A 26430-nucleotide genomic window follows, 5' to 3' on the forward strand; every position below is an offset into this window, starting at 1 on the left:
TCACTAGTTAGTGAATTAAGATACATAAGTATAGGACAGTCACTAAAAAAAAAGGAAAAGCTTAGAGAAACTGTTTCAGAAAGTTGAAACAGCAATGCTCTGCTATATTACCTCCTTCAGTATTAAATGATTCTACATTTAGATCTTGGAATGCTTTATGCTAGCGGCTTTTGGAGCTACATCGTCACTGGAAAGGGAATCGAATAGGAATTTGAAGAGAAGGAAAATAAACAAAAACATAGAAGGAAGGAAATGAGATTAGAATAGACTGTTCCAGATGAAGAGTTAAACTGTTAGTAAAACGAATGAAACCAATACCTTAAAATGCATTAACTTCAGCAATTTTGACTTTGGACTGCTCCAAACTAGAAATTTTCTTGAATCCCTTTGGGATCGTTTTTTAATCTTAATGATGAATTTGCAAAGTGGTAGAACATTTAACATTACATAACCCACCTCAGCGAACACAGCCTTTTGAATCAGATATAAAGAACCTGATCTTAAAAGGAGTAAAGCCCACCTTGTTTATTCTCATTCTACTCTACATCTTAATATTTTCCTTGATACATGGTTTGCAACTTGGCTGGAGCTAATTTCCTGACCACTCATAATTCCAGATAATTCATACATCAACTCTTATTTCTTCTTTTAGGTGCTTACTCCATTTTGTCAAGCACACATTCATTATCAACATTAAATGTAGGAAAGCAAATTATAAGACATAACACTTAAGTATAGTATACTGGGGAAAACAGGGGACTACAGATTTATAAGCTACCAACCTTTTCACCACTGGGGCTTCCTTGCTTCATTCTGCCATCTGCTATAGACTAATTGATTAGCCTTATGCTCCCTTTCCAAAACTTTAAAAAGTATGAGGAGTAGAAAGCCACACTACCCATCTCCAAATGTTTCTGATGTAGCATGCGTATTATAATGTTTGCTAGAACAAACTATACCTTTTACAATTGCTACCTAGATTTTGGACTAACCTATTGAGCACATCCAGTTTAATTATTGCACCATCGCAAATCCCATCTTCAACAGTTTCATGAAATGACCTGAGGTTATGGCAGGAGGTTGTAATATGATTGAGACACTGAAAATTAATATGGAAACACGGTTTAAAGGGACAAGGTTTGTTACAGTATAATTTAATCCAGAGGGTTTACACACCAGACACTTGAAAATTATACCCGAGCTTACCAATACAGATCTGGTGATAAAGACATGTCAAGCATTAACAGCTTTGAAAACAGTTTTCACTGTGTAAAACAGATGGAATTGTTAAAACTGAACTCCCTGGGAACCAGATTCACTATACATCACAGTACGTAAGAAAAATTTGTTATTTCAAAAGGGAGCCTACGCTCAAAACGTGTTTGTCTTCTACTGTAATAAAGAGATGTTGTGGAATCTTAAATTATCATAATTAATTTGAGATTAGACCTCCATGTAGACTTCAGCGTACAAACATATAACTACATGAAGCCTTGATTTAAAAACAATATAAATATAATAAAAGAGTTCTGCATAAACCAAACTTCAAACACTTGTAATTATAACCACAGACATATCACATCTGTCAAGTGGACAAATGTTTGACTTAGAAAACATACCACTGAAAGTTTCTACACTGTGTTGTTCCAGCAACACGTAACTCACAGAAACAATGCTTAATTTGGCGTACAGTAAATGCTATCTGTTACATATTAACTTAATAGACTGCAGAAAACAAGCAGTGACAGTGTACTGTACAGAACTTGTGGGCACATGAAGAACTTAAGAGCAATCCATATTTGTGATCTTTAAAAAATATCAATCCACAGAGGGTAAGACAAAGGTTTACCTACCATGTGGTCCTGAGCAATTCTAAACTGGAAGGTCTCTAGTCCTATGACCCACCTGCACTGTATAAGCTGATCCAAGCCAGCAAGAAAATGATCTTGCATTTTTCAGCTAAGGATAAGAATCAGGTACAATTCCAATCTTGTTCACTACCCAGAAACTTGCACTGGAAACACACGTACATAGTGACCAAGGATATGTCTGCTCCAAAGAACAGCTACATCAGACTCAAAACTTTAACGGCTGCTGTCAGACCTGCTGAGTTTCTGATTTCATTAAGAACAAGTCTGGTTATGATCCACATATAATGTACTCCAATGCTTAAGTTAGGTTCATTTACTTTGACAGGTTACTGAAGGGCTGTTTATCACCCTTGGTGCAGAACAGGATGACACAGCATAGTTCAGGAAAGATTGGGCTGAAAATAAAACAAAAACAGAAAAACAGATTCAAAAAAAAAACTCCTCAATTAAGATCTTAATTTTAAATTCAATTTTACATTGTGTCAAAACTTTCTGTTCTCTATTAGCATGTTATAAAAGAACTAGTCAGTTAAAGATGCAAGAATCCAAACTCTATCAACAATTTTCAAAGGAAAGTATCGAGCCAAACATGGAACTGGGATACAGAAAATTAGCTTCTTATGAACAAATTAAAAACTCGCTCAATGGTGAACATTTAGTGTGCATTTAGGGAACAAATAGGAAACTAAAAAAATGAATGGATCTGATTATTCTGTAGGAGATGTTGGCACATTAATGTTTTTTTATTAAGGCACATGACACTGGTAAAAAGGAAAGCTGAGGTAAGTTACAAGCGACTAGACTCCACATTTAACAATATATTTGTCCATGGTGCAGTACTGCTTCTTGGTGGGAGATCAGTGCTTTGTAAGTACCATCTTCAGTCAGCTTTTGGCTTGCTTCCTCTTCATAACCAGTTCAGCCAATAGTTTGTATCTGATTATGCATTCTTCCTGCAGGACAACAAAAAATAAGAGTTGAATGTGTTTAATAAGCAAGCTACAGCTAGCTATAAGTTACCTTTTGAAGCTTGATCAACATCAAACAATGCCGACAGGAAGTTTGCAAGGAAAAGAAAAAAAAAGTATTTAGAACTGAAGGAAATTTGAAAAGGTGCGAAAGGCTTGGTCAAAAAGTGATTTTATTAGAACCTGAAAAGCAGGGTGCTGAGAGGTAATTCCACGTGTGCAGCATCATTTTCATATCATCGTTACCTTTCAATTTTACTTTTTCAAAACATCTCTGGTTGATCTCCCATCCTTCACCAACCATTAATGAGCGTCATGCAAACTCTGATGCTGGTTTCCTAATTCACACAAAGTCATGGTCACCTGATGCTCTTGTGCTTGCTGACCTACACTGGCTCCTATCTGGGAAATGCCTCAGTTTTAGAACATAGAACAATACAGCACAGAACAAGGGCCAAAAGGCCTGATGTTGCGCTGACCTGTGAACTATTCTCAGCTCGTCCCCTACACTATCCCAAAATCATCCATGTACTTATCTAAGGACTGTTTAAATCTCCCTAATGTGGCTGAGTTGACTACATTGGCAGGTAGGGCATTCCACACTCTTACTACACTCCGCATAAAGAAAATTCTTATCCTTGTTTCTAAATTCCTCTCTGGCATTATCCACTCCATATCTCTGAAACTTCTCCAATTCTATAACCTGAGATATCTGTGGTTCTTGTTTGGAATAGGGAATGTTGAGTAGAGATTTAATTCAGATGAAGAAAAACATGAGCCTTCTGAATTGAGTTGATAGAAAGGACCTTTCACTTTAAGTGGTCATTAACCAAGGGTCACAGAGTTGGTGAAAAAAAATTTTCCATCCAGGGGATATGGGTCAGCAACTCATTCCCTGAGAAGGGCAGTAGATTCAGAAACTCTCATCAGATTTTCTGAAAGGACAGTGACAGAAAGGTTGAATGGCTGTACTCTAAATGTCTAATTTTGGGTGAAACCTTTGGACAGCTAAAGATCTTGTTGGGGCTCCAGAGATTAGAAAATGATAAGAGTGCAGAGGGGATACTAACATCCATGCTAATGTAGGGAGAGAATTTCAGACTCCCTCCAGCATTCCTGAGAGTCACTCTTCTTCTGCATTTGGAGCAGAAAAGTATGCGTATGAGCAGATTTGTTACAACTGACGTAAAGACTTGGTAAGAATAGATGTAAAAACATGGTTACAACAACCCTGCTTACGTGCAGTGGCAAGCTATTAAAGAGGAAGGCAGACCGGCACAATAAATTAGCAAAATCCACTCAGTGAGACTAAATAAACTTGGCAATCTCTGGTCGCAAATTTTGTGACCTGTTTGCTCTTGAGAAGGTGGTGGTCATCTTCATGGATTCCAGGCTCATCAACAATTTCTCAAAGGAAATTAGGGGTGCACAAGAAATATTTGTCTGGACAATACCAACATCTTAGAAGGAATATTAAAAAACATAACCCTTTTGATGTAAAAAAGGACCACAATACAAACTGCTTACTAATCAAGAACAAAAAAGGAGAGAATTACTTAGGCTCTAAAAGCAACAGGCATCAGAAATAGTGTAACTCACAATGACAAGTTCAGATACTCAAAGACAAGATTTAAATCACACTGAGACAAGCAAAATAGTGGAAAAGTAGTTGTGCATTTGGTAACCTGGCCAAATTTGATATGGGCCTGAAACTTGATGGGTCTTTTATCACTCAGCATTTATGGTTTAGTTTATATACAAATAAACTTCACATTATTGTTTCTCGCTGATTTCACCAAGTCATGATATCAGCCATGCATTCCAAGCAAATGTCCTGTTTTTGTTTACTGGTCACCATAAAGGACATGGTAACAAATGCTGAAGTGCTTTGCTTCTCCACTTAGGGTAGGGAATGTAGTGGTGTAGCAGTAATGTCACGGGACTAGAAATCCAGAATGCCAGGTTAATGTTCTTCAGACAGGGGTCTAAATCCCATCTTGGCAGATGGTGAAATTCAAATTCCATTGAACGAAAAGAAAAACTAGTTGAATAGTGACCGTGTAAACACTATCAATTGTTGCAAAAACCCATTAGGTTCATTAAGGTTCTTTAAATCAACCATCTTTATCTGATCTGGCTTATATGTGACTCCAGAGCCAATGTAGTTGACTCTAACAGCTCTCTGGGCAATCAATGCTGGCCTAGCCAGCAACACACACTGTGAATACATTTACACATGTTAAAATAAAACATCTTTGAACCTCTACTCCATCTGTACCAAATATTCCATTTCAAAGGATGGAAAATCTTGAGATTGGTCAGCAGCACAGTGGCTCAGTGGTTAGCACTGCTGCCTCACAGCGCCAAAGACCCAGGTTCATTTCCACCCTTGGGCGACTGTCTGTGGGGAGTTTGCACATTCTCCCAGTATTTGCATGGGTTTTCTCTGGGTACTCCGGTTTCCTCCTATAGTCCAAAGATGTGCAGGTCAGGTGAATTGGCCATGCTAAATCACCCATAGGGTTAGGTGCATTAGTCGGAGGGAAATGGACCTGGGTGGGTTATTCATCGCAGGGTCAGTGTGGACTTGTTGGGTTTTGGTACTAAACATAATACAAATTAAGTTATTTTGAAACATAAAGAACTAAAACCCAAGTTTACAAACTGACAGACTGTGAGGCGCCTTTATTACTAGGATGGATTGAGGAGTTTTGCCATTATGTAGAACACATTACCTTTGTTTTTCCTGGTACACATTTTGCTATTTTGTCCCAGCGTTCAGAAGTCCCCTTTGGATACTGTTGCAAGGCTAACTCAAGCAGTTTTTGTTGGTTTTGGTTCCACAATTCGGCAATTTCTTCTGAAGATCGTATCTTCCCTTTCCTTTTCTTCTCCTCATCACTATCATCATCCAGTTCTGTGTTATCAAAGTCCCTCTGGCGCCTTCCTTTTGGTTTCTGTTCAACGTCTTCTTGGATCATAAGAGTTCTCTCTGATGTTTTTGCAGTTTTTCGTTTCCGTGGTCTGGTCTCTGTGAATAATGCCTCGGTGTAGTTATCTTGATCACCTCCATTTTCAAATTCATTTACTTCTTCAATTTCCTCATCCCTTTTAGTGATTATGTGGTCAGGCAGAACTGTTTCACGTTTCGCACTCTTTACAGTCTGGGATGCAGACTTCAGATCCAATAGTTTTATGGTTCCTGAATACAAAATATTGGATTAACATTGCACATAGTGTAAGCTTTGATTTAAAACAATATTTATGTGAACAACTTTACCTCTCTATACATATCTATGCAGGTGAATAGGTGATTATCTACCACATGCACGTCTTTCCCCCTTTGAAAGAACTTTTTGCATATAAATGGATCGTTGTCATCATGCCCTGAAGTTCATAGACAGGTGGCCCGCCAGGAGAATTTCAGAATATTCAAGTCTGGAGGTAACAAACATAGTTATAACGGTTTCACTAGTAAATGGGGCTTAGGCATGGAAAGAGTCAAGTGTGACAAAATTATTAGCACTGGAAAGGAGATGGAATCAGCAATTCAATTCAGGATCAAACAGGATGTCACATTTACAGGGAGTCTGGTTTTGCTACAGACATCAGCTGAATTGATAGAAAATTGTGTGAAGGGTACGGAGTTCATGGCTGTGCTTTAAGAGTGCGGCTTCAATCCTCCCAAAAGTTAACTGGAGAAAAGTAAGGTGCATTCATTTCAGACAACACTAATTCACTGGAAGCAATGATAGAGTTTGATGCGGTCAGCTTATCAGGAGAGTTTGGCCCATTAGAATTATTTCACAAATAGACAGCAGGAAGCTGAGCAAGAGGGGTCCAGGATAAATCCTTGGAGATTATAAAGGTAACAGTAGCTATGTAAACAGAAGCTTGTTGAAGGGTCTCTGACTGCAAACAGATAACAAATTTCATATTGGCAAGTAATTAGAGCAATGCCATTCAGAAGGATGAAGGGGAAGAGGACATGCAGAAGGATAGTGTGTTAAATCATGTCAAAGGTGGCCAAGACCCCTAATGTTAGAGACATGAAACATGCATTTTGTGATGCGTTTCAGTGTCATGGCAAAGGCAAGACCTGTTTGGAGAATTCCTTTGGTACTATAGTTAGGGAAGGCTATTTGTTAGAAAGTAATAACTACAATTTTTAGGTAACTAATTAACATTTAACTTATAAACAAACAGCTAGTAGAGGGTTAATTATGTCGGTTGGTAGAGTTTTGTGTTCCGCCTGTGAGATGTGGTCAGTTATGGATGCTGAAAGCATCCCTGATAATTCCATCTGCGGAAGTGAACCCAGTTTCAGCTGCTCACCGATCGAATTGATTGGTTTGAGTAGCAGTTGGAGATGTAAGGCAGCACACAAATGGGGGAGAACATCATTCATTGGTAGAAGTTATAGAAATGTAGTCACATCCAAGGTAAAGAATGATAGATGTGTGATCGCTAGATGGAACAGACAGTCAGTGCAGGGGTCCCCTGCAGCTGACCCCCGCAGCTGACCCCCCGTCAAATAAGTATTCTACTTGGCTACGGACTGAGGAGGGGAATGACCCATCAGGTGACAGCAGCAGCCAGAGCTGTGGCACCACTGCTGACCCCTCTGTACACAGGGAAGGGGACAAAGTAGAGCAATAGTAATTGGAGATTCGATAGTCAAGGACACAGGTAGGCATTTCTGTGGCTGTGAGAGAGACTCCAGGTTGGTATGTTGCCTCCCTGGTGCCAGGGTCATAGATGTCTCTGAGCAGGTACAAGGTATTCTGAAATGGGAAGGTAAACAAAAAGAAGCTATTGTTCACTTTGACATAAATGTTATAGGTAGGAAGTGGGCCAGGTTCCTGCAATGACAATTCAGTGTGTTAGATAGCAAACTAAATGCAGGATCTCAAGGGTAGTAATCTCAGGATTACTCAACCCTGGCATGTGCTATGAGGCTAGGAACAGATGTAGAGTAAAACTTAACACGTGGCTAAAGAGCTGATGTAGGCCATTGTGGACCATTGGGATGTCTTCCAGAGAAGGTGGGACTTGTACAAGAGGGATGGGTTACAACTAAACTGGAGGGGCACCAAGTTTGATAGTGTCACTCAAGACAGTTTAAGACTGGCCGTTTGGCAGGGATGGGGTGTGAACTGAAGCAGGTGGTCAGTAAGTGTAGAGACTAGGGAAGAGCTTGAAATGAAGGCAAGTATTGCTAAGAGGAAGAGCAGTTGCTGAGCTCCGTGGAACTGCAGAATTAGACTGTGTTTGCAGTCATTTAAAGTCTGGATTAATACATGCAATTATGATGTTTCTATCAATGAGACATGGTTGAGGGGAGGACAGGATTGGCAGCTTAGTATTCCAGGATATCAATGTTTTAGGTGAGACAGAGGAGGAAGCAAAAGAGGTCGGTGAGTTGCATTACTGGTTAGGAAGCATATCACAACAGCTTTGAGGAAGGACACCCCGGAGATATCTTGTAGCGAGCCATATGGGTAGAGCTCAGGAATAGGATGGGTGCAATCAGAATGCTGGGATTGTACTACAGACCTCCCAGCTGTCAGTGGGAGTTAGAAGAGGGGATATGTGGTCAGATTCTGGGAAGATGCGAAAACAACAGAGTTGTTGTGATGGGTGACTTTAACTTCCCCCATATTGACTGGGAGTCCCTTAGTGTGGCAGGCCTGGACAGGAAGCAATTTGTTAGGTGTATCCAAAGGGGTTTTTGAAACAGTATGTGGCTAGTCCATTGAGGGAGGGGGCCATACTGGACCTGGTATTAAAAAAAAACAAGCCCAGCCAGGGGATCAAAGTTTCAGTAATGGGTGAACATTTTGGTAACAGTCACCATTATTCCATAAGCTTTTGGATACTTATGGGCAAAGGACAAGAGTGAACCTCAGATGAAGGTATTAAATTGGAGTAAGGCCAGTTAGAATGGAATTCAGCAAAAATTGGAGAATGTGGATTGGGTGTGGCTGTTTGAGGGTATGTTCACATCTGACATGTGGGAGTCTTTTAAAGATCAGTTGATTAGATTACAGGGCTAGCATGTTCCAATGAAAATGAAGGACAGGAATGGCAGGTTTCAGGAACCTTAGATGACAGGGAAAATTATCAGCTTAGTCAAAAACAAAAAAAAGGTATCCTACCTCAGGTCTAGGAAACTAAAAACAGACAAAATCCTTGAAGAATAGAGAAAGTAGGAAGTAGAGACTTAAGGGGGCTCAATGGGACTATGAAATGTCATTGACCAGCAGGGTTAAGGAGAATCTCAAGATATTTTACATATATTAGGATCAAGAGGGGACCTAGGCAAAGAGTAGGCCGGCTCAAGAATAAAGGAGACAGGTTATGTCTGCAGCCAAAGAAAATAGATGAGATTCTTGATGAGTACCTTACATCAGTATTCAACAAAGAGAGGGACATGAGGGATGAAGTGTTGGGTGTCTTGAAAAGCATTTAGTACACTAGTCTCAAGGACCGGATGGGATCTATCACTGTGGATGGCAAGGAATTGTTTTGAGCCTTAATATATATCCTTTAACATAGACATAGAAAAATACAGTGCAGTACAGGCCCTTTGGCCCTCTATGTTGTGCCGACCCAAGCCCACACTAGCCCACTATCCTCCATATGCCTATCCAATGCCCGTTTAAATGCCCATAAAGAGGGAGAGTCCACCACTGCTACTGGCAGGGCATTCCATGAACTCACGACTCACTAAGTAAAGAAATCCTCTTTGGCCTCAGGCAAGGTTCCAAAGGTCTGGAGAATGGTCAATGTTGTTCCTTTATTTAAGGAGGGAAATAAGAGATAAACCAGGTAATTACAGGCTGGTGAGCTGCTGGAGAAGCTACTGAGGCAGGATTTATTTACATTTGGAAGCGAATGGACTTGTTAGCGAGAGGCAGCATTGGTTTGTGCAGGGAAGGTCATGTCTCACCAACTTGATTGAAGTTTTTGAAGCGGTGACAAGAATGATAATTGACGGAAGGGCAGTGGATGTTATCTACATGGAGTTAGTAAGACATTTCATAAAGTACATCAAGGCAGGCTGGTATAAGAGGTAGAGTCTCACGCGAACCAAGGTGTGCTGGCTAGATGTATACAGAACTGGCTTGGTTATAGAAGACAGAGTAGTAATGGAAGGGTGCTTTTCAGAAAGGAGATCAGTAACTCATGACATTCCACAGGGATCAGTGCTGGGGCCTTCGTTGTTTGATATATAAAACTGTAAGTGGTCTGATTGGCAGGTCTGCAGTTACGCCAAAATTGGTGGAGTTGCAGATAGTGAGGAGGATTGTCAAAGGATCAGTAGGATATAAATAGATTGCAGATTTGGCCACAGAAATGGCAGATGGAGTTTAATCTAGACAAATGTGAGGTGATGTATTTCAGAAGATCAAATTCAGGTGTGAATTATACAATAAATGGCAGCACCCTAAGGAGCACTGATATACAGAAGGATCTGGGCATACAGGTCGATAGGTCCCTGAAAGTTGCAATACAGGTGGAAAAGGTGGTCAAGAGGCATGCAGTACGCTGGCCTTCATCAGCTAGGGCATCAAATATATATCTCTGTCAGGATATTGGTTATGTTACAGCTGCATAAAACTTTAGGAAAAAATGAGGACTGCAGATGCTGGATATCAAGAGTCAAAAAGCACAGGTCAGGCAGCATCCGAAGAGTAGGAGAGTCAACATTTCAGGCTTTAGCTCTTCATCAGGAATGGAGGGGGCCCTAAAGGGCGGAGAGATAAATGAGGGAGGGGTGGGGCTGGGGGCAAAGTAGCTGGGAATGCGATAGGTAAATGAAGGGGGAGCGGATAGGTGGGAAGGGAGATAGACTGGCAGGACAGTTTAAGAGGGCGGTGCTGCATCAGGGGGTTGGATCTGGGATAAGGTGCCAGGAGGGGAAATGAAGAAACTGGTGAAATCAACATTGATTCTATGCAGTTGGAGGGTCCCAAGGTGGAAGATGAGGCATTCCTCCTCCAGGTGTCATGTGGTTAGGGCTTGGCAGTGGAAGAGGCCAAGGATTGCATGTCCTTGGCAGAGTGCAAGGGGGAGTTGAAGTGTTTGGCAACAGGGTGGTGGGATTGTATAGTGCATGTGTCCCAGAGATGTTGTCTGAAACATTCCGCAAGTTGGCATCCTGTCTCCCCAATATAGAGGGGACCACATCGAGAGCAACGGACACAGTATATGATATAAGTATAGGTAAATCTCTGTCCATTGTGGAAAGTTCCTTCAGGGCTTGGATGGAGGGGAGTGGGGAGGCGTGGGCACAGGTTTTACATTTCTTGTGGTGACAAGGAAATGGGCCGGGAGTGAAGGATGGGTTGGTGAGGGAGGTGTGGACCTCTGCGAAGGGAATCGCAGAGGGAATGATCTCTGCAGAATGCAGATAGAGGCGGGGAGAGAAATACAGGAATGGCAGAGGATAATGCGATGTATCCAGAGGTTGGAGGAGTGTAAGGTGAGGACCAAAGGTTTTCTCTCCTTGTTGCGATTGGAGGGATGGGGTTCAAGAATGGAGGTGCGGGAAGTGAAGGTGCATTGGAGGGCATCGTTGACCACATGGGAGGGGAAAAGTTGTGGTTCCTGAAGAAGGAGGCCATCTGAGATGTTCTATGGTGGAATTAGTCCTCCTAGAAGCAGAAGCAGCAGAGTCGGAGGAATTGGATAGCATTTTGCAGAAGGCAGGGTGGGAGGAGGTATAGTCCAGGTAGCTGTGAGAATCCGTGGGTTTGAAGTATATGCCCGTGTTGAGTTGGTTGCCGGAAATGGAATGGAGTGGTCTGGAAAGGGGAGGGAGGTGTCCGAGATGGTCCAGGTGAACTTGAGGTAAGGGTAGAAAGTGTTTGTGAAGTTGATGAACTGTTCAACCTCCTCGTGCGAGCACAACGTGGCACCGATGCAGTCACTGATGTAGCAGAGGAAAAGGTGGGGAGTAGTGCTGGTGTAACTGTGAAAGATGGACTGTTCCACATACCTGACGAAGAGACAGGCATAGCTGGGGCCTATCCGGGTCCCCATGGGAACCCATTTGGTCCAGAGACGACTGTATTGGCACTACCTCATGCTCCCAAGAAGAGGTTGAACAGTTCATAAACTTCCACCCTGATCTCAAGTTCACCTGGACCATCTCCTACAGAGTGTCTGAGTGTCAACTGCATTGCTGTGGGTCTGAAGTCAGAACCAAGAAAAACCAACAGATTTCTCTCTCTGAAGGACATTAGTGAACCAGATGATTATCCAATGGTTTCTCAGTCAAAATCACTGTATTTTTGTTGCAAATTTAATTAACTTGATTTAAATTTCCCAGATGTCTTGGCAGGACTTGAATTTATGTCTCTGGATCATTTAGGGAAAAACAATGACTGCAGATGCTGGAAACCAGATTCTGGATTAGTTGTGCTGGAAGAGCACAGCAGTTCAGGCAGCATCCGAGGAGCAGTAAAATCGATATTTCAGGCAAAAGCTCTTCTGGATCATTTGCCCAAGCCTCTTCATTAGTGGCCCAGTAACAACCGTAATGTTAAAATATCCCTAAGTATATATAATGGACTCAACTTTTTAACCATATAAATGAATAATTTATGTGAAGAGCATTATAACTGTAGATCCAAGTTTGCAGATGATAATTAGGTGGCACAGTAAATTTAACAGATGGCTAACTTAAAAAGGTATATCGACAGTTGAAGTGAATGTGCAAAACAACAGATGAAGTTCTACATTGGCAAGTGCACAGTCACCCACTTTGGGTCCAAGAAAAACCAAATGGGAAGAGTTTTTAAATGGCACAAAACTAAAACATGGAGAAGCAACTGAATTTACATATCCACGTACTCAAACCTAGAGGACAGCTACAAAAAATAATCCATAAAGTTAACAGAATGCTGCCCTTTACTATAAGGGATGGCAGGACACAATGGTAAGGAAGCTATGCTTCAGTCTTACAGAGGTTTGAGCATTCTCCACCCGGGGTACACAGAAATAATCACTGTCATTAAAAAAGGAATAACACGTGAACTATTTTCCTTCTATTATACTAAGTCTTCAAGGTTTAAATTATGGCGCGAGATTGCATAAGTATGAAACATGGCTTGGAATCCCTTGATCTCCGAAGACTTTTAAAATGATAAAGAGATTAATTCAGAATAAATACAAAGCAACTGTTTTGCTTGGTAAGAATCCAGAACACCTAGGGCAGGAGTCTTTAATGGATATACCCATTTTGAACAGCTATGCTATATTGGAAAATGTAGGGAGTGATGGATTCTCAGGGGAACATAGCATGAACAGCCAAGCTTCTGGTATTGAGATTGGCTCGAATGCAACCAAGGGGTACGGCAGGTTCCAAGAGATCAATTATGTTTGGGGATTGATGGATCCTTACAGCAGCTGGTGCTGGAGCCGACCAGGGAGAAGGCAATTCTGGATCTAGTATTGTATAATGAACCAGAATTGGTCAGAGACCTCGAAGTGAAGGAGCCATTGGGAAGTAGTGACCATAATGCATTAAGTTTCAATCTGCAATTTGAGAGGGAGAGGGTACAGTCAGAAGTGACAGTACTTCTGTTGAATAAAGGGAACTATGGAGCTATGAGGGAGGAGCTGGCCAAAGTTCAATGGTGCAATATCTTAGCAGGGATGACTGTGGTGGAACAATGGCGGATATTTCTGTGTATAATGCAGAAGTTGCAGGATCAGTTCATTCCTAAAAGGAAGAAAGATCCCAGGAGGGCGTGGCTGACGAGGGAAGTTAAGAAACGTATAAAATTAAAAGAGAAAAAGTATAACATAGCAAAGATAAGTGGGAAAACAGAGGACTGGGAAGCTTTTAAAGAACAACAGAGGATTACTAAGAAGGATATACGCAGAGGAAAAATGAGGTACGAGGGTAAACTGGCCAATAATATAAAGGAGGATAGTAAAAGCTTTTTCAAGTATGTGCAACGCAAAAAAATGGTTAGGACTAAAATTGGGCCCTTGAAGACAGAAACAGGGGAATATATTACGGGGAACAAAGAAATGGCAGAAGAATTAAATGGGTACTTCAGATCTGTGTTCACTGGGGAAGACACAAGCAATCTCCCTGAGGTAACAGTGACTGAAGGACCTGAACTTAAGGGAATCTGTATTTGCCAGGATTTGGTGTTGGAGAGACTGTTAGGCCTGAAGGTTGATAAGTCCCCAGGGCCTGATGGTCTACATCCCAGTGTACTGAAGGAGGTGGCTCAGGAATTCGTGGATGCGTTGGTGATTATTTTCCAGAATTTGATAGATTCGGGATCAGTACCTGAGGATTGGAGAGTGGCTAATGTTATACCACTTTTTAAGAAAGGTGGGAGAGAGAAAGCAGGAAATTATAGACCAGTTAGTCTGACCTCAGTGGTGGGAAAGATGCTGGAGTCTATTATAAAGGATGAAATTACGGCACATCTGGATAGTAGTAACAGGATAGGACAGAGTCAGCATGGATTTATGAAGGGGAAATGATGCTTGACTAATCTTCTTGAATTTTTTGAGGATGTAACTCTGAAGATGTACGAGGGAGATCCAGTAGATGTAGTGTATCTGGACTTTCAGAAAGCTTTTGATAAAATCCCACACAGGAGGTTAGTGAGTAAAATTAGGGCGCATGGTATTGGGGGCAAAGTAATAGATTGGATTGAAAATTGGTTGGCTGATAGGAAACAAAGGGTAGTGATAAACAGCTCCATTTCGGAATGGCAGCCAGTGACCAGTGGGGTACCGCAGGGATCCGTGCTGGGACCGCAGCTTTTTACGATATATGTAAAAAGGCAGCACGGTGGCACAGTGGTTAGCACTGCTGCCTCACAGCGCCTGAGACCCGAGTTCAATTCCCGACTCAGGCGACAGACTGTGTGGAGTTTGCACGTTCTCCCCGTGTCTGCGTGGGTTTCCTCCGGGTGCTCCGGTTTCCTCCCACAGTCCAAAGATGTGCGGGTCAGGTGAATTGGCCATGCTAAATTGCCCGTAGTGTTAGGTAAGGGGTAAATGTAGGGGTAGGGGTGGGTTGCGTTTCGGCGGGTCGGTGTGGACTTGTTGGGCCGAAGGGCCTGTTTCCACACTGTAAATCTAATCTAAAAAAAATGTTAATGATGTAGAAGATGGTATCAGCAATAACATTAGCAAATTTGCTGATGATACAAAGCTGGGTGGCAGGGTGAAATGTGATGAGGATGTTAGGAGATTACAGGGTGACCTGGACAAGTTAGGTGAGTGGGCAGATGCTTGGCAGATGCAGTATAATGTGGATAAATGTATGGTTATCCACTTTGGTGGCAAGAACAGGAAGGCAGATTACTACCTCAATGGAATCAATTTAGGTAAAGGGGAAGTACAGAGAGATGTGGGTGTTCTTGTACACCAGTCAATGAAGGCAAGCATGCAGGTACAGCAGGTAGTGAAGAAGGCTAATAGCATGCTGGCCTTCATAACAAGAGGGATTGAGTATAGAAACAAAGAGGTGCTTCTGCAGCTGTACAGGGCCCTGGTGAGACCACACCTGGAGTACTGTGTGCAGTTCTGGTCTCCAAATTTGAGGAAAGACATTCTGGCTATTGAGGGAGTGTAGCGTAGGTTCACGAGGTCAATTCCTGGAATGGAGGGATTACCTTACACTGAAAGACTGAAGCGACTGGGCTTGTATACCCTTGAGTTTAGAAGACTGAGAGGGGATATGATTGAGACATATAAGATTATGAAAGGATTGGACACTCTGGCAGCAGGAAACATGTTTCTGTTGATGGGTGAGTGCCGAACCAGAGAACACAGCTTAAAAATACAGGGTAGACCATTTAGGACAGAGATGAGGAGAAACTTCTTCACCCAGAGAGTGGTGGCTGTGTGGAATGCTCTGCCCCAGAGGGCAGTGGAGGCCCAGTCTCTGGATTCATTTAAGAAAGAGTTGGATAGAGCTCTCAAAGATAGTGGAATCAAGGGTTATGGAGATAAGGCAGGAAATGGATACTGATTAGGAATGATCAGCCATGATCATATTGAATGGCAGTGCAGGCTCGACGGGCTGAATGGCCTACTCCTGCACCTATTGTCTATTGATTCTGTAGTCAGAGGTACAGACAAACTTTTCTGTGGCCAGCAGAGAAAAAGCAGAATGGTGTTGCTTCCCTGGTGCCAGGATCAAGGATGGCTCAGAGAGGGTGCAGAATGTTCTCACGGGGGAGAGGGGCCAGCAAGAGGTCACTGTCCACATTGGAACCAACGATATAGAAAGAGAAAAGGTTGAGATTCTGAAGGGAGATTACAGAGAGTTAGGCAGAAATTTAAAAAGGAGGTCCTCAAGGGTAGTAATATCTGGATTACTCCCAGTGCTACGAGCTAGTGAGGGCAGGAATAGGAGGTTAGAGCAGATGAATACATGGCTGAGAAGCTGGTGTATGGGAGAAAGATTCACATTTTTGGATCATTGGAATCTCTTTTGGGGGAGAAGTGATCTGTACAAGAAGAACGGATTGCACCTAAATTGGAAGGGGACTCATATACTGGCAGGGAAATTTGCTAGAACTGCTTGGGAGATAGTGAAGAAAGAGATCAATCTCAGACTGGTTCAGCTGAGAACAGAAGTGAAGTGAATCAGTCAGGGATAAGATAGGACTAATAAATTAAACTGCATTTATTTCAATGCAAGGGGCCTAACAGGGAAGGCACATGAACTCAGGGCATGGTTACGAACATGGGACTGGGATATCATAGCAATTACAGAAACATGGCTCAGGGATGGGCAGGACTGACAGCTGGATGTTCCAGGATACAAATGCTTCAGGAAGGATAGAAAGGGAGGCAAGAGAGGAGGGGAGTGGCATTTTTGATAAGGAATAGCATTACAGCTATGCTGAGGGAGGATATTCCTAGAAATACATCCAGGGAAGTTATTTGGGTGGAACTGAGAAATAAGAAAGGAATGATCAACTTATTGGGATTGTATTATAGACCATCCCTAATAGTAAGAGGGAAATTAAGAAACAAACTTGTAAGGAGATCTCAGCTATCTGTAAGAATAATAGGATCGTTATGGTACAGGATTTTAACTTTCCAAACATCGACTGAGACTGCCACAGTGTTAAGGGTTTAAGATGGAGAGAAATTTCTTAAGTGCTTACAAGACAATTTTCTGATTCAGTATGTGGATGTACCTACGAGAGAAGGTGCAAAACGGGACCTACTCTTGGGAAATAAGGCGGGGTAAGTGACTGAGGTGTCAGTGGGGGAGCATTTTGGGGCCAGCGACCATAATTCGATTTGTTTTAAAATTGTGATGGAAAAGGATTGACCAGATCTAAAAGTTGAAGTTCTAAATTGGAGAAAGGCCAATTCTCACGGTATTAGGCAAGAACTTTCAAAAGCTGATTGGAGGCAGATTTTCGCAGGTAAGGGGACGGCTAGAAAATGGGAAGCCTTCAGAAATGAGATAACGAGAATCCAGAGAAAGTATTTCCCTGTCAGGGTGAAAGGGAAGGCTGGTAGGTATAGGAAATGCTGGATGACTAAAGAAATTGAGGGTTTGGCTAAGAAAAAGGAGGAAGCATATGTCAGGTGTAGACAGAATAGATCGAGTGAATCCTTAGAAGAGTATAAAGGAAGTAGGAGTAGACTTAAGAGAGAAATCAGGAGGGCGAAACAGGGACATGAGATAGCTTTGGCAAATAGAATTAAGGAGAATCCAAATGGTGTTTACAAATATATTAAGGACAAAAGGGTAACTAGGGAGAGAATAGGGCCCCTCAAAGATCAGCAAGGCGGCCTTTGTGTGGAGCCACAGAAAATGGGGGAGATACTAAATGAATATTTTGTATCAGTATTTACTGTCGAAAAGGATATGGAAGATGTAGACTGTAGGGAAATAGATGGTGACATCTTGCAAAATGTCCAGATTACAAAGGAGGAAGTGCTGGATGTCTTGAAACGGTTAAAGGTGGATAGATCCCCAGGACTTGATCAGGTGTACCCGAGAACACTGTAGGAAACTAGAGAAGTGATTGCTGAGCCTCTTCCTGAGATATATGTATCATCGATAGTGTCGGAAGACTGGAGGTTGGCTAACATGGTGCCACTGTTTAAGAAGGGCGGTAAAGACAAACCAGGGAACTATAGACTGGTGAGTCTGACCGTGGTGGTGGCAAGTTGTTGGAGGGAATCCTGAGAGACAGGATGTACTAGTATTTGGAAAGGCAAGGACTGATTCGGATAGTCAACATGGCTTTGTGCGTGCGAAATCATGTCTCACAAACTTGATTGAGTTTTTTGAAGAAGTAACAAAGAAGATTGATGAGGGCAGAACAGTAGATGTGATCTATATGGACTTCAGTAAGGCATTCGACAAGGTTCCCCATGGGAGAATGATTAGCAAGGTTAGATCTCATGGAATACAGGGGGAACTAGCCATACGGATACAGAACTGGCTCAAAGGTAGATGACAGAGGTGGTGATGGAGGGTTGTTTTTCAGACTGGAGGCCTGTGACCAGTGGAGTGCCACAAGGATTGGTGCTGGGTCCTCTACTTTTTGTCATTTACATAAATGATTTGGATGCGAACATAAGGGGTACAGTTAGTAAGTTTGCAGAGGACACCAAAACTGGAGGTGTAATGGACAGCGAAGAGGGTTACCTCAGATTACAACAGGATCTGGACCAGATGGGCCAATGAGCTGAGAGGTGGCAGATGGAGTTTAATTCAGATAAATGCAAGGTGCTGCATTTTGGGGAAGCAAATCTTAGTAGGACTTAAACACTTATTGGTAACTTCCTAAGGAGTGTTGTTAAACAAAGAGACCTTGGAGTGTAGGTTCATAGCTCCTTGAAACTGGAGTTGCAGGTAGATAGAATAGTGAAGGCGGTGTTTGGTATACTTTCCTTTATTGGTCAGAGTATTGAGTACAGGAGTTGGGAGGTCATGTTGCGGCTGTACAGGACATTGGTTAGGCCACTGTTGGAATATTGCGTGCAATTCTGGTCTCCTTCCTATCGGAAAGATGTTGTGAAACTTGAAAGGGTTCAGAAAAGATTTACAAGGATGTTGCCAGGGTTGGAGGATCTGAGCTACAGGGAGAGGCTGAACAGGCTGGAGCTGTTTTCGCTGTAGCACTGGAGGCTGAGGGGTGACCTTATAGAGGTTTACAAAATTATGAGGGGCATGGATAGGATAAATAGACAAAGTCTTTTCCCTGGGGTCGGGTAGTCCAGAACTATAGGGCACAGGTTTAGGGTGAGAGGGGAAAGATATGAGAGACCTAAGGGGCAGCATTTTCACACAGATGGTGATAGGTGTATGGAATGAGCTGCCAGAGGAAGTGGCGGAGGCTGGTACAATTGCAACATTTAAGAGGCATTTGGACGGGTATATGAATAGGAAGAGTTTGGAGGGATATGGGCCGGGTGCTAGCAGGTGGGACTAGATTGGGTTGGGATATCTGGTCGGAGTGGACAGGTTGGACCGAAGGGTCGGTTTCCATGCTGTACATCTCTTTGACTCTTTGACTCTAAGAGGATGTAATCTTAAAATTAGGCCTAAGCCATTCAAGAGTGAAAGCAATGACATTTACATATCTAACAGTTGGTCATGATAATTCTGCAAAAGTTTTTAAGGTTGACATAAAGCATTTCCACTTGCAGAATAGAGCAAAACTACAGTCCATCAATACAAGATAGTCACCAAGAAATCAAATAGGGAATTATGTAGTCAGAAAATGGAACACACTACTTTGGGAGTATTTGTGAAAATTACAATTAGTACAGTTAAAGTGAATTAAGAAAAACATATGAGAGAGAAAGGAATAAACGAATAACTTAACAGCATTACACGAGGAAGATGAAGTACAGCAGTAACAGTAGATTGGAATGGTACAGTGGAATGATCTACTTCAGAATAAGAGAATTGGGATCAAGAGTAGACTCTCCTGTGCGCTATGTAATTCGATGCAAGATGTAACCATACAAACAAGGGTTACTGGAAATCTGGAATTCTCCCCACCAAGATGTTGTGGTCTGCATCATTTAAAATATCAGAGTAGAGAATGACAGACCTTAATTAAGCAAGGGCACTACGGGTTATGGATCAAAAGTCGGATAAATGGAGTTGAGGTAATCCAAGTGCATGATGCCAACAGCTCAGAACCATAATGCTCAACTCCAATATCAATGTTCCCGACTATTCATAATTCTTCAATAACAGACACTATATGAGCAAAGGAATGTGCAATCACTTTTGGAACAGAAAGTAAGTGTGTTATGACAAATTTCCAGACTTCATCAGGCTTGGAAGCAGGAAAATTAGATGACGTTTTTATGGATATAAAGTGAATAGTCCCAAATCCAGCAAGAAATTGTATTATGATGTTGAGAAGGCTTAAATGAAGAATCCTCATACCTGGTGTGCTTGAAACAAAATCTTTGACTTGCTTAGCTTTTGTTGTAACCTATATTAAAAGAAAAATACACCGTTTACTCCTCACAAAGCATTTAATTATAAAATTCAGCCATTTGACGTCACAAGTTTTTCAAATTTACCAAAAACAAAAGCTGTAAACCGCTTCAATTTTCATTTTATATTTTCATTTTGTGAATGTTTTGGTCATCTACATTAACAATCTGTCACATGCTACCACAGAACTTCCAAAGTTGTGGTCATGTGTTTTGAGGTAGCAACAGTTGGAATTTTGAAAGAGTTATTACAGCGATTTCTGCTTTAATAAATCCCTGCGCTTTTGGTTCTTCCTGAGGGACCATGACAATTTTCAAGCCTTGAAATGGTGCAAAAGGTTGGACTACACTGAAGTTCACAGTCACAAAACCTCTTTCAGACCAAACTCACATCAGATTTCATTTAGTTGAGATTTTTGAAGGGAACATACACCTTAACCTTTATGAACTCATTTGCCTATTGCACGCTGCCTGACCAAACTTGGTTTCAAACCGAACAGCCTGTCCATCAGGAAAACTAGCTGTTTCCACCTCCCAACAAGACGCTGAATTTACAAAGTATCTTGACATAATAAAACATTCCAAGTTGTTTCACAGGAACATTATAAAACAAAGCGTACCAAACACATGAGGAGGTATTAGGTCAAATGATCAAAACTTGGTCAAAGAAACAGGTTTCAAGCAGTGTCTTTAAAGAGGAAAGCGAATTGGAGGGAGCCTCCCCCAAAGCTTGACACCTTGACAACTGAAGGCATAGCTTTAATGGTTTTTCTGCTGTTTAAAGGAAGTGGGCTTGTTGGCTGGTCCAGCATGCATTGCCTACCCCTTGTTGTCCTTGTGAAGAGCTGAACCACTGCACTCTATTTGGTGTAGGCAGACTCAGTGCTTTAAAGGTGGGAATTCCAAGATTTTTCCATCGCAATTTGGAAAGAATGACAATATATTTCCAAGCCAAGATCGTGAGTGACTTGGAGGGGTATTTGCAGGCAGTGGTAACCCCTTGCATCTTTTGTCCTTGCCTTTCTAGTAGTAGCGTCCACATTTGAAAGATTCAATTAGGGAGCCTTAGTGAATTGCTGCAGTATATCTTGTATATGGTATGCATTGTTGCTACTGAGTATCAGTGGTAGAGGGAGTGAATGTTTGTGAATATGATGCCAATCAACCAGGTTACTTTGTATTGGATGGTGTCAAGCTTCCACGGCTTGGTCAGCTATGGTCAGAGGTTCATTGTGGTGTAAAATATCACCTTGAGATTGCAAACACTATTTTTAGCTTCAAGCGACTGATGCAAACTTTGGAAAGGAAATGAAGTTTGTCATTGGGTTTGAAATAAATTGCGAGGCATTCCCAATTCTTAGTTTCTGCTCATTCAATATTGGATGTCAGATAAGCAGCATGATAATTTAGAGACAGTGGAGGGGAATGAGAGGTCGGTAGTAAGTTAAATACGGGTGGCGTCAGGATAGACATGAAAATTGAAGCTGGGTTTTCAGATGTTGCTGCCAAGATAAATACATCTGATGAGAAATATGAGGGATATGATTGGGAAAAGACAGAGCCTGTAGGACACATCTAGAGTGGACAGCAGAAATAACAAAAGATAAATCCTGGTGGATGATTCTCTGCTTAGAAGATTAATAAGAACTAGACCATCAAACAAGGTTGATTTGCAGCTCACACCTTGTCAAAAGCAACAAGGGCTGGGCAATAAATGATGGCCCAGCCAGCAACATCCACATTCCATGAATGAATATCAGAAAATGCTGTCCCACCCAACTGGACAATGAAGAGGCAGCATTGGGAGGAGATTTGGTTAGCTGTTGAAGGATGAAAAGGGATAATTTACCTTCATCGCAATCACATGGGATGCCATTGCTCAGTTTCAGTTACTTTGGCTGGAATGGAAAACTGATTATATACCTTCAATCATGGAGTGCCAGGAAAAGGGGTTACATTTTCAAGGGCTCAAAAAGAAAGGCAATTTAGAGATACAATTTTGTGGAAGTTTGCAAGGACCGAGCAATGAAGATTTTTTTTGACTGACGACTGTAGATTTCAAAATGAGCACAGTGCCTGAGAAGAGAGAACTAGTAACAATATAAGCTAACATGAGAGTCAGATTAAAAAAAAGTGAACTGAATCAGGTCAGTGGGAAGTAGAAGATGGGCTTCATGGATAACTGGGTGGATGTACAAGGCAGGGAAAGAAAAGATTAGGAAGGGAAGACATGAAAATAAGGTCAAGGAGAAAATGAAGAGAGGGAGAAGGTAATTTAAGAAATGGGACTTGAATTTGCATCTCATCTTAAAACAGCACCTCAGAGTCCAGTACATTCTGCACTTGAGAACAAGTCTACATCTTGAGGTCAAGTCTGTGCAGTGGACCTCAAAGCCATAACCTCTGACTCAGAGTCCAGCAATTGCTACCACTGAGCCACAGCTAAGACAATATTTACATTGAACCTTCTACAGAATTATTATGTTCCTTCTTAAAGTATCTTTTACATAGGAGTAGTTGTAAGAATCTTAAAATGAACATCCAGCAATTATAAATCATAATATAATGCATTGCATTTAACTACGATAGAAACTGTACATTCACTACATTTCAAGTGAAGTTTAATCCACAAGCTATGCAAGGTTTGAAACACTGAAGCCTTTAACAAGTTTAAGATTAAACAATTTCAACAGCAATTTACACAACTGTTTAAGTTTTAAAAACAGAAGATTATAATTCATTAAAAACATAAATTCCTCCAATACATACATTCAAAGAATGTTCAAAACCTATTCAACTGTCAAATCATATTTCATAAATCTCAAAGGACACTGTATTCAAGATTAATTTTGAATGAGTTCCTTTCTGTAATACTGCAAACATGACATTGATGAATGTACTCTTTTTCTGCATTCCAACACTGCTCCAGCCTACTTAGTCACAATGTGCAAAAGAAAATCTGATATAGTCCAAATTTCATTCCAGAGTGACTCACATAAAAGTGTCTTGGAGAACATTTAATGGTTAACTTTACTTGTTACAGTGGTTTCTTTTCTTCCACAAATACATGGAATTTCCATTAAATACCAGTAAAACAGAAGTCCTTAGCTTGTCTGCATTTATATGCCTTGTTGGTCACTAAAAATTCGTTGACTATGGTGTAGCTGATACACAAAATTCTAGATAGTATTTTTCTTTGATTTCTTTTGTCATGCATATAAAAGCCACATGAATCAGTATTTTCCAACCTGTTTGGTTCAAAGCCAGTTAATCGTTGCCTCATCTTTTTTTTTAAAAAGGCACATGGGACAGCTTATCTAACTTCAGCCCTTCTGCCACATGCTGTCAGGCTCCACACTAATTAGAAAGGTCTGCTAGCATCAACCCACCTGTCTGTTGTTTTGTTTCCTACCTGAATCTCTTACCCACATAGACAGTAAATCCCCTATCAACTCGCTATCAAAGTCTGAATACAAGAGATTAGTGACCGCAGAGGAAAAGGGAATCAGTTTACATGCCCAGAGTTGAATGCATGATATTATTTTACAAATAAGCCATTCAAGCTTTCCCTGCCTTTAATTTAGCACTCTGATGCTTAATAATCACATCACAATCTCGTCAGCCTGGCAGACAGTTAAATTCATGTATTTTTCCTTCAGAATAACAGGTCAGCTGTTTGTTGTACACCACAATACAAATGATAGTAGGACTAGAACGAGGACTAAGCCTGAAGCTACAAACAAAACTTGAAAAATGAGTCAAAGAGCAGATGTGAGGAGGCAGAGAGAGAGAACACTGATTCAGGTAACCAGGTCAAGCAACTAGGAGTTCTGACTGGAATGAATAAACTAGCCAAAGTGAAAAGCTGAACAAATGTATTTCACACATCAATTCCACGTTAGACAATTCATTATATTTTTGACTTGTATTTCCTGTATGAAACTAATGCTCAAAACGAAATATCTGGCCAGCACTTTGAATATTAACCTGATCATAATCGCAGTTTAAATGAAAGAATAATTACTTGTAAAGGGATGTGCTTAGTGGGCGGCACGGTGGACAGTGGTTAGCACTGCTGCCTCACAGCGCCACAGACCCAGATTCAATTCCCGCCTCAGGTGACTGACTGTGGAGTTTGCACATTCTCCCTGTGTTTGCGTGGGTTTCCTCTGGGTGCTCCGGTTTCCTCCCACAGTCCAAAGATGTGCGGGTCAGGTGAATTGGCCATGCCAAATTGCCCGTAGTGTAAGGTAAGGGGTAAATGTAGGGGTATGGGTGGATTGCACTTCGGCAGGTCGGTGTGGACTTGTTGGGCCGAAGGGCCTGTTTCCACACTGTAAGTAATCTCATCTAAAATGAAGAACACCGCTGGTATTTTAACTGTTATACACATAAGGCTGGTACAAATATTTTACAACTGACAACAAACAAACTAGACGAGTTGAATGTTTTGATCTCTACATCTTGTTTGACCATTAATTGAGCTTTCAGCCCAAAATCAAATTCATCAACAGCTCTGCAATACTGCGTCCTTGACGCCAATTTAACTTTTCACTGTTAAAACCTTTAAACATGCTTTTGTTCATTTCCAAAACTTTTCAATGTGATTTTTCATAGCTTCTCATTTTTCACCCATGAAACTACTGACCATATCATGCAGAACACAAAAACCAGCCTCATCCATCACCACCACTTTACTAACCTTATCACCCCATCCTTTCTTAATTCATTCAAGACATGGCCATGGCAGGATAGGCTAGCATCCTTCATTGCATTTACTTCAAGATGCCTCGTCCGTATTCATATATCCCTTCATACTCGTGTTCATCATGTTTCTGCAATCTGTTTCACTTCTGTGTCCCATCTCAAATGATATGTTCACTGACTCCAGCCTCCTCCGAATCCACTTTTCCTTCATGACGGCAATATCTTCAGCTATCTCAAACCAATTGAGAACACCTCCCTAACCCCTTCTTTGAAATTTTCTCCCTCAACTTGAAAAAAATCTGGTTTAAACTCCTTGTATCTTTGTTTCTGGCTTTGCATCTATGTGTATTACTTTTTGATGAAGCACTTTGGGATATTTTCCTTCCAAGAATTGTGTCAAATAAATGCAATTCATTGTTTGGATTACAGATGGACTGCTAGAGTAAAATGGGCAGGTTTTCTTTCATTCCAGGAAATTGCATATCCAAAGTATCAAATATTCAGGCTTTTTAACAACTGAATATTAATCTACATTTTTTTTTGCTCCCGCTTTATTTCTGCAAGATTAACTTTGGCCTCTCCATAATATGAATATGCGTTTACTGTATTAAAACCAAGATGCATTGTGGAAGACATGCATTTAAAGGAGCATCATAAAAAAGAAGAAAGACGTAAACAGATAGAGAGTTTTAAGTATAGAATTCTATAGCTGAAGACCCGGATGGCTGATTGCGTTGATAATTGTGATGGAGCAGGAAATTGGGATGGACAAGAGAATGGAATTGGAATAGAATGCAGAGTTCTTGGAGGGTTGTAGGACATTAAGGGATAGGGAATCGTAAGGCAATGAAGTGATAGGAATACATAGTTCAGCACTTACATTCACATTGCAGAGCCATAAAAACACACAGCTGTTTGATGAATCAGACTTGATGCAAGTTAGGATAGCACAGCAGTGTTTTGAATAAGTTGAGATGTGCAGCAGCTTGGCTAAGTCAGAGGCGAAGGCAGATAATTATGGAAATATAAATGAGTAACCTTAAGTGAAGGAAAGGATAAGTGATCAAGTGCTTAGGTTTCTGAATAAATTTATCAAGTGTTAGCCAGGCCAATAGACGTCACAATTTCAGAAAATCATGGAGATAGGGCTTTATGAGCATGTAGGTTGTGGGTGAGTAGGGGAACAGCAGCCAGAACATGTGGTCCCACTGAAGTGAAGTTTAAAATAAAATCAGCATGAAATGAAGGAACAGAGGTGTAGGCTAACGAACTGGCAAAGTATGACAGGAGTGGTGGGAAATATACAGAGAAGTTAGAATCAGAGTAAGGCATAAAGTCAAAGCTTACAAATCTTTATCTGAATGTGCACAGAGTATTTATAACAAGACAGAGGAGTTAAAACACAA

At 41.3% G+C, this 26430-nt stretch overlaps 1 protein-coding gene across 1 annotated transcript in view; it reads right to left on the bottom strand.

Moving 5' to 3' along the window:
- Positions 1-1112: 1112 nt before the first annotated feature.
- Positions 1113-26430, bottom strand: part of dnajc1 (DnaJ (Hsp40) homolog, subfamily C, member 1) — a 245310-nt gene continuing 219992 nt past the window's right edge. Inside the window, exons 10-12 of the mRNA XM_060824995.1 lie at positions 20265-20313; positions 5575-6041; positions 1113-2824 (exon numbers count right to left, since the gene is read on the bottom strand). Coding sequence (XP_060680978.1) covers positions 2756-2824; positions 5575-6041; positions 20265-20313 — 585 coding nt within the window. The 3' untranslated portion in view covers positions 1113-2755. The remainder of the gene's footprint in view (positions 2825-5574; positions 6042-20264; positions 20314-26430) is intronic.

Source organism: Hemiscyllium ocellatum, chromosome 5 (genome assembly GCF_020745735.1).
Source record: "Hemiscyllium ocellatum isolate sHemOce1 chromosome 5, sHemOce1.pat.X.cur, whole genome shotgun sequence".
Lineage (NCBI taxonomy): Eukaryota > Metazoa > Chordata > Chondrichthyes > Orectolobiformes > Hemiscylliidae > Hemiscyllium > Hemiscyllium ocellatum.